Source organism: Xenopus tropicalis, chromosome 5 (assembly GCF_000004195.4).
Source record: "Xenopus tropicalis strain Nigerian chromosome 5, UCB_Xtro_10.0, whole genome shotgun sequence".
Lineage (NCBI taxonomy): Eukaryota > Metazoa > Chordata > Amphibia > Anura > Pipidae > Xenopus > Xenopus tropicalis.
In genome coordinates, this window is record NC_030681.2 from 42759883 (window position 1) to 42775959 (window position 16077).

The following is a 16077-nucleotide window of genomic DNA, read 5'->3' on the forward strand; positions in this document are numbered from 1 at the left end:
CAGAGGAAGAGTTTACTTCCCAACTCGAACGCACAATGGTTGCCCAAATTTCAACCCTAACCTAAGGGTAAACCCATTGCCTGGTTGTACTCATGTTACTAGTCTGTTTGTACTCATTAGCAAGTTGACTTGAATTGTGTCTTTTTATATGCAACATACGCCATTTCCATGCAATTAACATGCGCTGAAAAGGCAATAGAATAAAAGTGTGTAGAACTCTCAAATACACACTTAGCTGCGTCTAAAAATGTATTTTTACGCTCTCAGCATGTCTGTAAACACATAAAAAAGCAGTGTGTAGGAGCCACAACATGGCCCAATGTTGACCGTGCTGTAAAAATAAATTTGGCAATTTCTGTTGTAACAAGGTATTTATTTTTCAGCTGCATCATTTTTTTAGCCAGACAAAGGCTGAGGGCATATGGAACATTGTCTCCACTGCTTCTAGATCCCTTATCCAGAAACTTGGTAAACAAAAAGCTCTGAATTCTGGGATGGCCATCTCCAATAGATTTCACTTTAAGTAAATATTTGTGAATTTTTAAAATGATTACCTTTTTCTCTGTACAAAGCAGTAGCTCGTACTTGATCCCAACTAAGGTTTAATTAATCTTTATTGGAGGTAAAATAATACCTTTGGGTTTAATTAATGTTTATATTCAGATCCATATTACCGAAACATCCCTTATCTGAAAACCCCCTGGTCCCAAGCATTCTGGATAGTAGCTCCCATACCTGTACAACCAACAATCATCTACAGCCAAGTGAGAAATGATTAGCATTGGGTATTTGTGCCATTACTCTGTAGTAAGGAAACAGCATCAGTAGAGAAAAATTCTACTGAATTTAATGGATTTGCAGATAAAAGTTCCCATGCTCATGTGTATGCACCACCATATTGGTTGTTATGGCAATGCCAGTGCCCTGGTTTTATCTGCTGGGAACAGAATAGTTGTGCTGTTTGGTTATTGGTCAGGTGCTGGGAGATTCTGTGGGAAGCTGAACATCTGCTGGATGGGCCACCTCAGCAGAGCGAGGCGAGGCAGAGGCACAAGCTGCACTTCTACTTGGAAATTATGGTTTATTTTCAGATTTTAGGGATATTCTTTTTACTCATATGGAATCCAGTGACCAGCAACCCCGAAAATCTAAAGGGATCACAGGTACCGGCATTTCCTTCAGACGCCTTCCACAATAAAACTATCATCACAGACCATCAGTAAGTTATTCCCTGCAATTCTTTCTTACTAGGCTCTGCTAGTGCTTAATAGGACTCTCTTCTGTGCCTATAGTAATATCTCTGCACAAGGTTTCTGCACATCTTTCATTTATTCAGTTAGCATTGTTCTGTATTAAAGGGGACATAAACCTTCCCTAAAATTCACACACTTGTGCCTTGTCTTTCCAAAGTAGAGGTATCCTAAACTTTAATACAGATGCAAGAGGATTCTCCAATGACAAATATAGTAAATAATGTACCCCTTATTGTAAACTATAAGGATATTATAAGTCAAGGAGGAGCTCCAGTAGCATATTCAATACTGAGCTACGTTTTTAGAGGTCATAGAACTACTAGTTATCCTCATATTTTACAACAGGGGTTGCATTATTTATTATAATACAGTTATTTGTGTCAGAGTTGTGACACAAATTACACAATCGAGCACTGATTATAAGGATATTGTTTACAGTATTAAAATGCATTTTGATTAAAAGTTCCTTGATAGCTGGCTTCCTCAGTTCCTGTGGTGCCCACTGGACTCAAAATTCCCTGCTAGTACAGGGGGCACCCAAAAAGTAGCTAATCAATTTTTGTGGTGCCAAACAAATTCTAGTATTTTGAGTACTAAAATAGAGAACATATAGCGTGAAGGGATTGCTGGACCAATATGCATCAATGATAGCTTCTTCCACATTACACCCATGGTGCTGTTTATAGGTGGGATTGCCAATCGCAAGATGGCCGCTGGTCTGTACTTGCTGTAATTTACACATGGGGTGTACAACACTACATTCCACACAGGCTCATTAACTGCATTTCCTACCTGCCCAGCACCTCTCTGCTGGAAGGCTTTCCTGGTGCCCATAGGGCTGAGAGTGTTCCCACAATGCATCACTGCATTTGCCTGGGGGACAGATTCGGGCAAGTGAAATGCTGTTGGTAGGAATAATTACCTATCAGTCAGACATAGCCTGTATCCACGGGCAAGGTGCAGAGATACTTAAACTTTATGTTTTTTTCCCCACTGCATTTTTCACCACATTGGTCTGTAACATAAATGCACCCAAATCCCATACACAGAACTGAACACGTGGAATCTTTGAGCACGTTCCTCTCCATACAGAAGCACAATATAGAAAACACAATGCCAATTCATCAGTGCTTGCCTTCATGCAAGGGAGAGTGAATGTTGATAAGGAAACTAGCACTAAATAACAAAAAAAAGCTTTTAAATGTTTTAAAATTCTATGCCCTGGCCTTGAATTACTCATGAGATGTATGTGTTTGTTGTGTTATGCTCTGAGATCAAGCGTATATGCCAGATGATGCTGTGCTGCCAGTGGTAAATAACAAAAACTACCTTAAAATCTTGTCATAAAAATTACATTAAAAATGTAGTACAGGTATAGGACCCGTTATCTAGAATGCTCGGGACCAAGGGTATTCCGGATAAGGGGTCTTTCGGTAATTTGGATCTCCATACCTTAAGTCTACTAAAAAATCAATAAAACAGTAATTAAACCCAATAGGATTGTTTTACATCCAATAAGGATATTTTTATATCTTAGTTGGGATCAATTACAAGTTACTGTTTTTTTTCTACAGAGAAATAGGAAATCAGTTTTAAAATTCTAAATTATTTGATTAAAACGGTGTCTATGGGAGATGGGCTTTCCGTAATTCTGAGCTTTCTGGATAGGGGATCCCATACCTGTAGTAGTAGCTAGAGTTGCCACTTTTTGTCTTCTTCAAATCTGGGCAGTGACATTATAGGGGCTCAGAGGCGGGACTACTGACCTGATGAAGGGGGATTGAGTCCTGGAACTACAGTAGTAACATTTTTGTCTAAGTTCAACTCAAATCCCAGAGAGGCAATTTTGAACTGTGCAACCCATGTGAAAATCAGACTGCACAGACAGGGAATAACACTAGTTTTATTACAATGACAAACAGAGCTACCTGGTTACACAGAGAACATGATTTCTGCTTATTATCCAATATCAGCTCCCCAGCTGTTACATAACAAGAACTGCCTGCACCTTACTTAAATGTAATTCATTAAGACTACTGTCTGATATGTGATATTGGATAATTACAAAAAAAAGCATGTTCCTCCGTGGTCCTCCAGCTGTTGCAGAACATGAACTGCTTGCACTCTTGGCTGGATCTAATAAGCTGTCTCTGACTAACTACCCCCAGGCAAGGGTGCAGGCAGTTCTGGATAATAAGAAGGAAAAATGTTCCTCCATTTGAGCTGGTGGCCCTGCTTCTGTCATAGAACTACAACTGCTTTTATTCAAAGCTAGTTAGTTGGTCTGTGATAGCTGAAGGGCCATCTAACTGCAATAGTATATCATAAGGGGGCCCTCCAGTTGTGATTACATTGAAAGTTGCTCAATATAAGGTTGAAGAGAGTTGTTGCTGGCAGTGGGTGGCCACACCAGAGTGCACAAGAGCTACTGTTTTAAAGAAGACTGTTATATATGGTAGAAAATAATAAATGGGAAATAGCTGGGAATGAGATCTATTAACTTATAATGGGACACAACAGAACTGTAGCTTCTCTGTCTGTCATGAAAAGATAAATTGGGACAAAACTAGGATTCATCAAGAAAAGCAAAGGGACATTTTTACATTTGAGATTAAAATGGCTAAAGGGAAAACAGGTGAATATGGCTAGGGGCAAATGAGACTTGACTTAGTCATACTGGGGGGAGAGAGACATGGGGCAGGACTTATCAGGCTGGAGCAAAGAGATATGGAAAGATTGGAGATAAATATCTCCGGTGATGTTGACCATAGCAACCAATCAGCAATAAGATTTGAACAGTCACCTACAAGTTAGAATACCTACTTGTTTGCTACAGGCAACATCACCGGGAATATTTATCTCCATTTAGTAAACAAGCAGAGGGACATGGGGGAGGGACCGGGCTGCTATTGCAGAGTTCTGCTTGTCACTCACTGACATCTCCAGGTTATGCTTATGAGAAAGTGCCTGCGACTCTCCTGAGTCTGCTAAGGGCTACGGCACACAGGGCTGATTCTTCTAGAAAAAATCGTTTTTCCACTTGCTGTGAATCAGGCCCTCCACTCTAAAAAGCTTTAAGTTGTGTCTGCACCCAGAAGCATTGAATCCGCCTGGGTGCAGGGAGATGCGGTGGATATTAGCCAAAAAACACCAGACTTTACATTTCTGGCTGATATCTGCTGCATCTGCCTACACCCAGGCGGATTCAGTGCTTCGGAGTGCAGCCACAACTGAAAGATTTTGAGAGCAGCATGTAGAATGGGCCTTAAGATGCTTTAGGAGAGAAAGTGAAGGCAAAGGCCTGTGCTGGAGATGATCCAAAAGCTATATTAAACACTGTAACACTTCAGTTTTTTTTTTTTGTAACTCAAATTTTTTATTTGAAAAGTTATCATGTGAAATACATAACACATATAAAACATTGCTGATTAGGACATCTTGGTAGTTAGTATGTTGTGCTTTACTTTTAGTACATAAATGAAAATAGCTTAAGTTCAACAGTTGTAAACATAATAATACAGTGCATGCTCTGGTCCAGATCCTGTTACCTTGTGTGTCTTGTGGTTCTGCAGCCCCTATCTTTGTTAAGGTGTGGTTTTTAGTTTCTATCAGATATATTGCTTGCGCTTGTGTGAATTTCTGGATTTTCCCGTGGGTTTGATGCTAAGTAGGCTTCCCAAGGTGACCATATGTTATCATTCAATTGCACATTATTAGTTATAGAGGCAGTCATCGTTTCAAATCGTTTATTGCTCTCCACCCTTGTTATGACCTCGGATATATTGGGGATATTGTGTGATTTCCACTTGGAGGTGAGCGCTAATCGTGCAGCTGTTGTGATGTGGTTTACAAGTTTTTGAACTGGGCGTTTGAGTCTCGCTATGGGTTGTCCCAGTAGAAGATGAGGTGGTTGAATATCTAGTGGTATTGCAAGTACTGAGGTGATGAGGTTGCCTACCTCTTTCCAGTAGCTTGTTACCAAGGGGCATTGCCATAGTATGTGGCTTAAGGTTCCTCTAGTTGTGCATCCCCTCCAGCAGTGTGGGAGGCTGTTTGGATAAATTTTTGATAGCCTATCTGGTGTCATGTACCATCTCATCATTACCTTGTAAACACTTTCTTTCTGCTGTGTACAGGTGACTATGCGATTAGCATTGTCCCAAATTTTTGACCAGGTATGGTCAGATAGTTCTATCCCGAGGGCCTCTTCCCAATACCGCATGTAGCTATGTTTGGGGAAGGGGTCCTCAGGTAATGTTACCATCAGTTTGTAGAGGTGAGATATTAAGCCCTTATAGGGGAATGGGGAGCTCAAGATTTTTTCATATGGTGTCAAGGGGTTGATTGCGGTTGTGGCCAGTTTAGAGTTTATAAAGTGTTGGATTTGCAGATATTCCATGAACTTGTCTTTGGCCCATTTGTACTTCTCTTTGAGTCTTTCATAGGGGTAAAGTTTATGATTTCTTGGGTCCATAAAGTTATGGATCTTAGTCATATTGATTGGTGCCCAGGTTGTTTTATGATTCCAGAGGAGCCCTGGTGAGAATTCAGGGTTTCCCAATATGGGGGTGAGGAGGGAGTGTGGCCCCGATATTTTATATTTCTTTTTGCATCTGTTCCAGGTCATAGTCGTGAATTTTATTGGGGCAGGTGCAGTATCTGGTAGTAGGGTTTTACCTTTTTCTACAAAAAAGAGACAGCTAATGTGGTAGGGGTAGGTGTATGAGGCTTCTATTTGCGCCCACCTTGTGGGAGGTGTTGGCTGGATCCATGGTAGAGTTTGTCTTAATTGGGCTGCATCGTAATATTTGGAGATGTCTGGCACAGCTAGTCCTCCCTGTTGTCTGCTTGTGAGTAGAATTGATCTTGAGACTCTGCCCTTCACAGACCCCCAGACAAATCTCAGAATGTCCCTCTGGATGTTTTTCAAACCCGCTCCGGGAACTGCAACAGGCAGAGTCTCAAAAAGGTACAACAGTTTAGGCAAAGTGTTCATTTTAATAGAGGCTATACGGCCGAACCAGGATAATGGTTAATTATCCCATTCCTTAAGGTCCTGTGTGATTTTTTTAAGTAATGGTATGTAATTTGCCCTATAGAGATCTTCATACTTGGGGGTGATGTGTATCCCCAGGTATTTTAGGTGGGACGTTTGCCATTTATATTTGTAGGTTTGGGTCATTGCCTTTTTTGTGCGAATGTCTATGTTCATGGGGAGTGCCTCTGTTTTGGACCAATTTATTTTATATCCAGAAATGATGCTATACTGCTGGAGGGTTTTATGCAGATTGGGCAGGGAGACGACAGGGTTGCTAATGGTTAGGAGGACATCATCTGCAAATAGAGAAATTTTGTAGACTTCGTTGTTAATAGTTATTCCCTTTATATCTGGGTGGGTTCTTATTCTGGCTTCAAGAGGTTCGATGCTAATTGCGTATAATAGTGGGGATAATGGGCACCCCTGGCGGGTCCCATTGTGTATTGAAATTGGGGTTCCTCCATCTCCGTTTAGTTTTAAATATGCTTTGGGATTGGAATATAGGAGCTTTACTGCCTGCAGAAATGGGCCTCTGAATCCCATATATTGTAAGAGTTTGACCATAAAGCTCCAGTCTAAGCGGTCAAACGCTTTTTCAGCGTCTAGGCTGAGCGCTATGGTTGGGAGTTATAATTTTTGTATAGTGTCGAAAATATCTATAGTTCTCCTGGTGTTGTCTCCTGCCTGCCTTCCCATTATAAAGCCAACCTGGTCCAGATGAATTAGGCGTGGTAGTATTCTGGCTAATCTGTTGGCCAGTATCTTTGTAAAAATTTTTAAATCGCAGTTTAATAATGCTATAGGTCGGTAATTGGCACATAATGTCAGGTCTTTCCCTTCTTTTGGTAGTAATGTTAGGTATGAGGATAGCATTGTGTCTGGGATGGCTTCCCTACCTCTTAAAAAATCATTAAATAGATCCACTAAGATGGGGCTAAGATAGTCTTTAAAAATTTTGTAGTAAGAGTTGGGGAAGCCATCTGGGCCCGGTGATTTTTGAGAGGGGAGCGACTTTATTACGTCAAGGAGTTCTTCAACTGTTATATCTCTGTTTAGTTTCTCCAGTTCCTCAATTGTAAGTTTAGGTAGATTGCAGTCTTGGAGGTAGGAGGCTAGTGTACTAGACAGGTTGGCTTCACAACGGGAAGGGGCATCTGTTAAGTTGTATAAAGTTGAGTAATATCTATGAAATGTCTGTGCAATCTGTCTAGGGTCATATGTTAAGTCCCCGGTACCTGTTTGTAAAGAGAGGATTTGAGACTGATTATAACTTTTTTTCAGTTGTTGGGCTAGGATTGTGTGGGCTTTGTTTCCTGATTGATAGTATCGTCTTTTGGTCCAAATCATTGTTTTTTCTGCACTTTTGAGGGCACTCTGTTTTAGTAAATTGCGGGCAGATTGGATTTCTTGTAGTAATGCTGGAGTGGGGTTAGTGTTGTAGGAGGTCTCTAAGTTTTTGAGTTTAGCTTCTAGGTTATGAGTTTCGGTGCGTCTAGCGGATTGTTTAGCTGTTGAGAGGGCTATAAGTTGGCCCCTAATTGTAGCCTTGTGGGCTTCCCATAAAAGTGCCTTTGATGTTACTGAGTCTTTATTAATGGTAAAGTATTCTTTAATGGAGTCAAGGACCTTGTCTTTTGTTTCTATGTTGTGTAATATGGTCTCATTGAGACGCCAATGTGATTGTTTTGGGATGCTGGGTGGTAATGAGATAGATACTGTGATGGGGGCGTGGTCAGACCAAGAGATGGCTTGTATGGAGGACTCTATAGGGTGCTTCAGGCATTGGGGCGAAACAAAGAAGTAATCTAATCTAGTAGAAATTTTGTGGGGCGAAGAATAGAATGTATACCTCCTTTCCTTCGGGTGTTTAATACGCCAGATGTCAAGCAATGAGTGGGCTCTCAGCATTGATCTAAACTGTTTAGCTTGGTGTGTGAGTCGGGCTTTAAGGTTAGGGGGGTTGTCCCTATCAAGTATATCTGAGTGTACCATATTAAAGTCTCCCCCTATAATAGTTATGGGGGCCGTTGTCTTGGCTAGTTTGGATAATACCTTTCTCAGTGTATGAAGTTGCTTTACATTCGGGAGGTATACATTTACAAGTATGATAGGAATGCTGACATAGGTGCCCTGCAGCAGGAGGTAGTGGCCTCTAGGGTCTGCAATTTGCTTAGTTATAGAGATTGGGCAATCTTTTCGAATTAAGGTTATGACCCCAGCTTTCTTTTGGTCATTGCACGCCTGGTAGCTCTGCGTGTAGTTTCGAATACGTAATCGGTTGTTATCTGAGGCTTTGAAATGCGTTTCTTGCAGCATTGCAATATGAGCCCCGTGTTTTTGGATCTCTTTTATAGCTAGGGTGCGTTTTCGGGGACTGTTCAGTCCTTTGACATTAAGAGAAAGTAACTTAGTCATTTTGTAAATTTTGGAGTGATTGCTTTGGAGTCTTATGTATATTTCCTCCTGCTGGGAGGGCTGCTATGTCAGTTAACACACAGATATGGTACATTATACTGTGATTAAAATCGGCTATGGGTTGGTAACACCATATAGTTTTCGATTGGTCTTTTTCAGGCCTTAGAAGTTGAGGTAATTTAGCATCATAGTCCAGTAACACATCTATGTAGCATTTCAATAACAAGTTAACAGTAACCTTGAGAACTATACTTTGCCACATGGCTAAGAGAAAAATAAAAAAAGGAGGGAGGGGATGAGATGCAGTTGCGGGTTTGTAAAGCCACATAGTGTTAACTTGGCCTTTTTCAATCAATAGGAGTTGAGATAACTTTGTACGGTGATCTGATAGCATATATATATAACATTTCAAAAACAGGTTAACAATAACTTTAAGAACTGTGCTTTGATATTTACGATACCATTTAGTTAGGAAGGAAATGAAAAGAAAGGGAAGAAGAAGGGAAGCAGGGAAGCATTTGAATAAGGATTCATTGGTGAGTGGTTTGGTGGGAGCGTGCCGTAGTGGACAGCGACCTAGGGGTACCATTTTGTGGTATTACGCGGTTATATTTGCAATAACCTTATGTGCTATATTCTGATGCTTACAGTATCCCCTGGTTGTGAAATAAATAGGGAGAGAAAGGGAAGGCAGGAGAAAGAAGAGAGGGGAAGAGAGGAAAGGGGGGGGAGCAATGGAGTAAAAGTTCACTGGCAGATGGCCCGGTGGGAGCAAAGGAGAGGGGGAGAAATAAACTGATGTAGGGGATCAGTTATAGAGATGTTACCCTTGGTTTGGTAACTGCGGGCACTTTAGGCAAGGTACTAAGATTGTTGTACCGGTGCCGGTGGGAACGTCCAGGCTTCATGTTGTGTGTCGTCCAAGATCGTGGGGCTCCGCCAGTGGGATTTATCATAGTCGTTATGGTGTAGGTTTATCCGCGGCTGTTTCGGCGGGGATGGTTTTGTAATGCAGTCAGGTTGGTGGTCCGGGCGTCGGGGATGGCCGCCGTGGAGATCTTGGTGGGTTAGGGCCGACTCTTTCCCATTCGGTAGTCAGTCTGCTTGGGGATTTCTGTATCTCGGGTTCCGTCTGTGGTATCGGTGGTAGGCCTATGGCAAGTAAAAATCTCTTGGCTTGTTGAGGATCCATGAGTGTGTGTTGCTGTCCGTTGCTGGTAGCGATCAATTTGAAGGGGAACCCCCATCTGTAGCTGATGTTGTGGGCCCTTAGATGCTGTGTTACCTGTTTCAGTTCTCTCCTTTTGGCTAGTGTGATTGGAGAAATATCGTTGTATATCTGTAGCTTAGTTCCTTGGAAATCCACATGGGGAAGCATCCTGGTATGGGCCAATACTTGCTCCTTGCTTTCAAAGTAGTGGCAGCAAAGAATAACATCTCTAGGAGTTTGTTGAGTAGGCCTTCTGGGTCCTAGGGCTCTGTGCGCCCGATCGAATCTCCATGCTTCCGCTGGCAATTCGGGACATAGTGTTGAGAATAGTGTTCTGAGGTATTGTCTGAGATCTTTGGGCTGTACATTTTCGGGGATACCTCTGATCCTTAAATTCTGTCTGCGGTTCCTATTCTCTAGGTCCTCGCAGTGTGCTTTTAGAGAGGTTACTTCCTCTTTCATGGTCAGTAGGTCATCCTCTAGTGTGTTATGGCGAACAATAATGTTATCTCCAAGTGGTCAACTCATTGACCTAGTGAGAAGATGTCTGCCCTGATCTCTTGTACTGCTGCTTTAACTGACTCGGTTATTGCCGCTGAGAGAGAGTCTCGCAAATCGGCAAGCTGTTTTATAAGTATATCTGTGGTCACAGTTTGTGAGTCAGTGTGATCGGTACCTTCCGAGTGGTGGGGGGAGGCTTCCGAGTGTCTCTCTGGCGTTTGGGGCTGTGATGGCGAACTAGTCGCGGAGCTGAAGTCTGGTTCTTGTTCTCCGCCGCCATCTTGGATCCGCCTCAATTTGTCTGACGCCGCGGGTTTTTGTAGAAACGGGGATATAGTACAGGTAGAGTCTCTGATTCTTTTTTTCCCCATGGCTCCGATTGTCACCTCTCGGTTATGCAGTCCCCTGAGCGTCTGTGAGCGGATTAGAAGCTTAAACAGAGGCTGCTTTTATCCCTTTTGCACGGAGCTCACATCAGGGACGTCCACACTGTTCCATGACGCGCATGCGCCCCCCAACACTTCAGTTTTTTAACATGTATAATCATATTAGGCTGAGTGAAAAATCACATCACCCATTTGGGCTTCAGCATCTGTTTTTATCCACATATTTCAAATAAATACATTTATACATTATTTTCAATAATTCCAGTAATTCAGCAATTGTGGCTGATCCATTGTTTCTGACTAAATACAGCTGGAACAGACACTGAGCTGTTTCATGGCAGACAGGCTGGCATGATGCTTATTACTCATAGCATTGCTATAATTAGTCTGTTTGTCTGCAGGTGAGTAATATCTATACATTTGTCTTTTGCTCTGTAGCCACCTTGAGGATGAACTGAAGCATGAGATTGGGGATATAGACTTGGGCAACGTCTCCGAAGATGAACTGGAGTTCTATTACTTCACGTGAGTGGGATCATTAGAGCACCCATATACTCTTTACATTCTTTTTCACTAAGGCACACACATGTCATAAACAATCACTATTTAGTGGGTTGCTGGGGCACCATGTAAAAAGGGTATAAAAACTCTGTTATCTCTTTGTTCTGAGTTCTGACCCTTGGTGTGCTCAGAATCCATGTGTGTCAAATAAACCTTGCCTTCCACCCCAAGTGGTCTCTGGTAACCGAATTTCCCTGACAATAGCAACAAACATTGGGGAGCTGGAAGCGCACAGAGCAAACAGGATTCTCTTGCACTAAAAGGGCACAAAATTCCCACATGCCACAAGTGATGCCCTCTTTAATAGGCACTATGGAATTATTGTGACTAGGTGCAAGTGCTTTTGCTGTTTTTAATGCTCATATTTTCGCACATACAGTGGCACCCCTGTATACTAAATAGGACCCCTTGTCCGCTAAAATGCAATAACATAGAAATGTCTTGAATGCTGGGTTTCAGTAATGACCTGTTAAATATGAAAAGAGTTTGGGGCAATGTTTAGGTGACAAATGACCATGTTATTTGTTTTGCAGCGTGCATGACTTCGACCACAACAAACTCCTGGATGGGCTGGAGATCTTGGCTGCGCTACAGGACTCCCTTGAGCATTATCTTGGAGAAGCATTTACCAAGGAGGATAAAATGAAGCATTATATAAGTCAGTAACAAGTACAACATGAGGCCTCTGTGCAACTTTTAAAATGTTCTAAACCTTGAACTCATTTTGAGCCCCATAAGATAAAGTCATATTGCTGATCACTGAAGAAGAATATTCTGGTCTGAGACTGCAGGGGCCTTTCTGGCCCCTGAACCACCCTGAGGTGGGATGCTGCCTTCCCAGAGATTATCCTTTACAGTGCTAGCGGGGGTCCAGGGGGGCCGCAGAGAGCAGAAAAGGGATGTGCCTATGGTCTCTGCCTCCCCTTAGTTCCAGCCCTGTTGCCCGTAATTGGAGTATTCTCCACTGGTCATGAAAATGCCTGAAGGGACAGTATATATCTAAACGATTTTCTTCTGGATTTCTCCATGTCAGGTAGCCCATAACAACCAATCAGATGCTTTCTTTCAAACTACAGACTACTGAACACTCCCGTTACAGATTATTATATAACACTCATGACTTTTCCCTTTAATGCCTTAATATTTTCTGCATATTTTTTAATTGATGTATATTGGAAAGTTGCTTGAAATTATGTTTACTTTTCAATAAGTTTAAATTGTGTTTGGGTGGAGTTCCCCTTTAAAGTAGAACTAACTGAACATTTTAGTGGTTATACAAATATTATTAATGCATACGTTTAAATCGCAGCACTGTACAGTTAATCAACATACAGATACAATCAACATACAGATTACATACAAAAACATATGAAGCAAAAGGTAAAGAGGGCCCTGCCCAAAGGAGCTTGCAGTTTAAAAATATTGGTAATTTGTGTAACTTTTCCTGCACTGGGTCTCTTACATAACCTTGCCTCGAGAGTTAACTCTACTGTGAGTATACCACTGGGAGCAAGAACTGTGAATAAAGTTCAAAGTGATCTGCCAAATCCACTCGCAGCTTTGATTTATACAGGAGATGAAAAGTCAAGCGGCCATAATGATCCAAGGGAAGTGGATGTGAAGGCAGCTCTCTCTCTCTCACTCTCTTTCTTTCTCTCTAGAACACAGCTCTGCAGAGATCTTGCTTCTCAGGAGATACTTTATGAACAGCACCATTGATTTAATATTTATTAAATTATACAATATTCATCATTTTTTGCCTTATTCTGGACATTAGATATATCCTACATGTTTAAACATGATGATCTCGCAGTCTCTCACCGGTGCCTTTATTTCATAAACCTTGCATAGTGCTGTTACTTGACTTCTACTGGCAGCATTCTCCTAACCAGATATCCCAGGCTTAGGGGAAGATTTATCAAAGTGAGAGAAAAATTTACCCTCTCAGTATTTTCATTCATATGGTGAACTCTAACTTTCACCGACTGAAAAATAAGCTTCTAAAAATCCCATAGGAATGAATAGAGAGTGGGAATCTTTATATGTGCTAATATTGACTTTGATAAATCTGCCCCTTAGTTACATATTCAATCTCCAAAAAGAATCCTCCTTGCTGGGGCACTAGCAAAGAACTTCACTACATCCGCCATTGGGATTTAGGAATAAAGTGTGATATCAACATGGCAGAATTGCACAATAAACTCCCTATATGAAAGAGAATTAGGGCAATGTATCAGTTATAAAATAATGGATGAGTATCATACCCAAGCCTTTACAGCATACAGTATAAATGTGCCCTATTTGTACCTGTATTATACAGCTATGACAGATGAGGTTCTAAAGGAAGATGATTTGGACAAAGATGGCTTTTTATCCTTCGTGGAGTACATGCACTCCCAGAAACGTACCGCCAGCCCTACCACCATTCTTGACAAGAACGCCAAGGACAAGACGGGATCCCAGAAGAGCGGCCAATGATTTTCAGAAATACCAACTGAGAAATGTATTTATATATCATCAAATAAAGATCTCACAATTTCAACTATATTCAATCTCCATTTCTGTGCATTTTTGCATTGCTAAGTCTAGCAGTAATTACACACACCCAACAAATTAGGGTCTCCATTAATCCATTAATTTTCTATTTTTTTAGTGGACAAAAATACTGGCAATTTTTTTTTTGTTTTTTTATTTCAAGCAAGCGTTTCTCCTTTTATTTATAAGCAAACTTACTTATAACGGGCTGGGGGTGCCTGCAATATAAGACACACATATTGCCCCAAGTTTGAATTGTCTGTGTGCCCCACTATAACCATGGAGAAATGAAGGAAAGCAGAGAATGGCCTAAGGTAGTGAGACAGAAAACTAAAAAAAAAAGGTCACAATAATATATGGGCAAAAGGAGCACCCACTGATTCTAGGGGGCCCACTGGGGTGTTTTGCCTGTTTGTGTTTAATATACTGTTGTTTGGTTGGGGCACAAGTTCACAGTTGCAGAACAAAAATGTGAGTCAGTTCCTTAGGCCAATGACAGGCACCCTACCTCCTCCTTTTCTATCCAGTTCATAAGAAAACTTTCTCAGAGCAGGAGATGGGCAGTGACTGTGTGTCTGCAAAGAGTAGGGGTAGGATTTAGATCTCTTTGTAGATGACTGATAAAGCTGCATTTCAGGGATATTGATCATCTACTGAAAGAGAGAAAAACAGACCATATGACCCTTTTGATACGTCTGCAAACCAGATACCGAGCTGGAACCCTTGCTTCACTCACATCCGACTCCAGCTTCCTGCCCAGGTCCGGTTACTGGGGGTAGTCCTGCTCCAGAGATCTAAACGTTGCTGTGTCCACCTTATAGAATGCTAAAGAAGCTTCAGGTCCATGGCACCCAACTCTCCAGATATCGAGCCAGAGGCAAAGCTTGTAGAGGATTGTTTTAACTGTGGTGTAAGAACCTAGAATAACTGACAGATTCAGCTTGACACAAGGAACAGGTTTTAACCCGCACCATCCATTGATAACTCAAAGAAAGGGGCATTATAGTAGGAGACCCTATTGTTGAGAGAGAGAGAGAAAGCTATCTGGAGCAGTCCAATGCAATATATGGAGCACTCGAGGTGTTAAAACAACCATAAATCTCACATTAGACTACTTATTTGTCTTTTAGTTACACCAGGGCACCACACACAATAAAACATTTTCCAAGTCCTCCAGGGCCAGCAGTCCAACTCATCCAAGAGGATCATCTGATGAGAATCCAGGGTGCTAGGTTTAACATGACACCTACCTTAGTCCCACAGCAGCGTAATATCAACAAGTGAATGCTGCAAGGTAATCTCAATATTTCAGTTAACAAGTCCCTCCGATCATTATGTAGTAATAAGAGTTCAGACAGCCTGGGTCATCATTTTGGTGGACATTCTCACAATCACCCAATTAGTGCATGTATGTCGCCACCTTAAAGCGGTGGTTCACCTTTAAATTAACTTTAGTATGTTATAGAATGGCTATTTTCCATTTTCTTTGTCTTATTTTATTGTTTTTTTTAAATATTTGCAGCTTTCAAAAGTGGGTCACTGACTCCAGCAGCCAAAAAACTATTGCTCTTTTAGTCTACAATTTAATTGTTATTGTTACTTATTTCCATTCAGGCCCACTGCTATTCATATTCCAGTTTCACATTTCAACCACTACCTGATTGCTAGGGGGACTGAGACCCTAGCAACCGTATAGCTGTACTTCCAAACTAAAGAGTGCTGAATATAAAGCTAAATAATTCAAGAACCACAAATAAAAAAATGAAGACGAACTGCTATTTGTTTAAGAATAACACAGAAACGGAAGTGGCATAAAGATGTGTAATCTGCTGTCTTAGAAGTGATCATTCATACATAACTAAAAGCTTTGATTTTTGTAGTTAGGAGAAGTATTCAGTTCCAGTTTTATGCTTGAGTGGAGAGAGCCTCTGGGCCTTATTCATATGAAGTTATGAGCAAATCAAGTTGTTTTACCCTGTTAATTCCCATCACCATCAACTGTTAGCCCAGATAGAGTCATATTAATACACTTGCCTGGATAAAAAATGCTGTCTTTAACACAATATCTGCCAGAAATTATTCTATTAATACATTAAAAGATTCCAGCAATCTGCATTCTTTTAAAATCCACAAGAAAAACATACAATGGCCCCCACTATATCAGGAAACCATCAGACC

At 41.3% G+C, this 16077-nt stretch overlaps 1 protein-coding gene across 1 annotated transcript; it reads left to right on the forward strand.

The window, feature by feature from the left end:
• Nucleotides 1–919: 919 nt before the first annotated feature.
• LOC101735296 (multiple coagulation factor deficiency protein 2 homolog) lies at nucleotides 920–13911 on the forward strand. The gene is made up of 4 exons (XM_004914674.2): nucleotides 920–1219; nucleotides 11242–11328; nucleotides 11898–12022; nucleotides 13685–13911. Exons 1-4 carry the CDS (start codon nucleotides 1077–1079, stop codon nucleotides 13840–13842), a joined length of 513 nt encoding a protein of 170 aa, XP_004914731.1. The 5' UTR covers nucleotides 920–1076; the 3' UTR covers nucleotides 13843–13911.
• Nucleotides 13912–16077: the final 2166 nt, after the last annotated feature.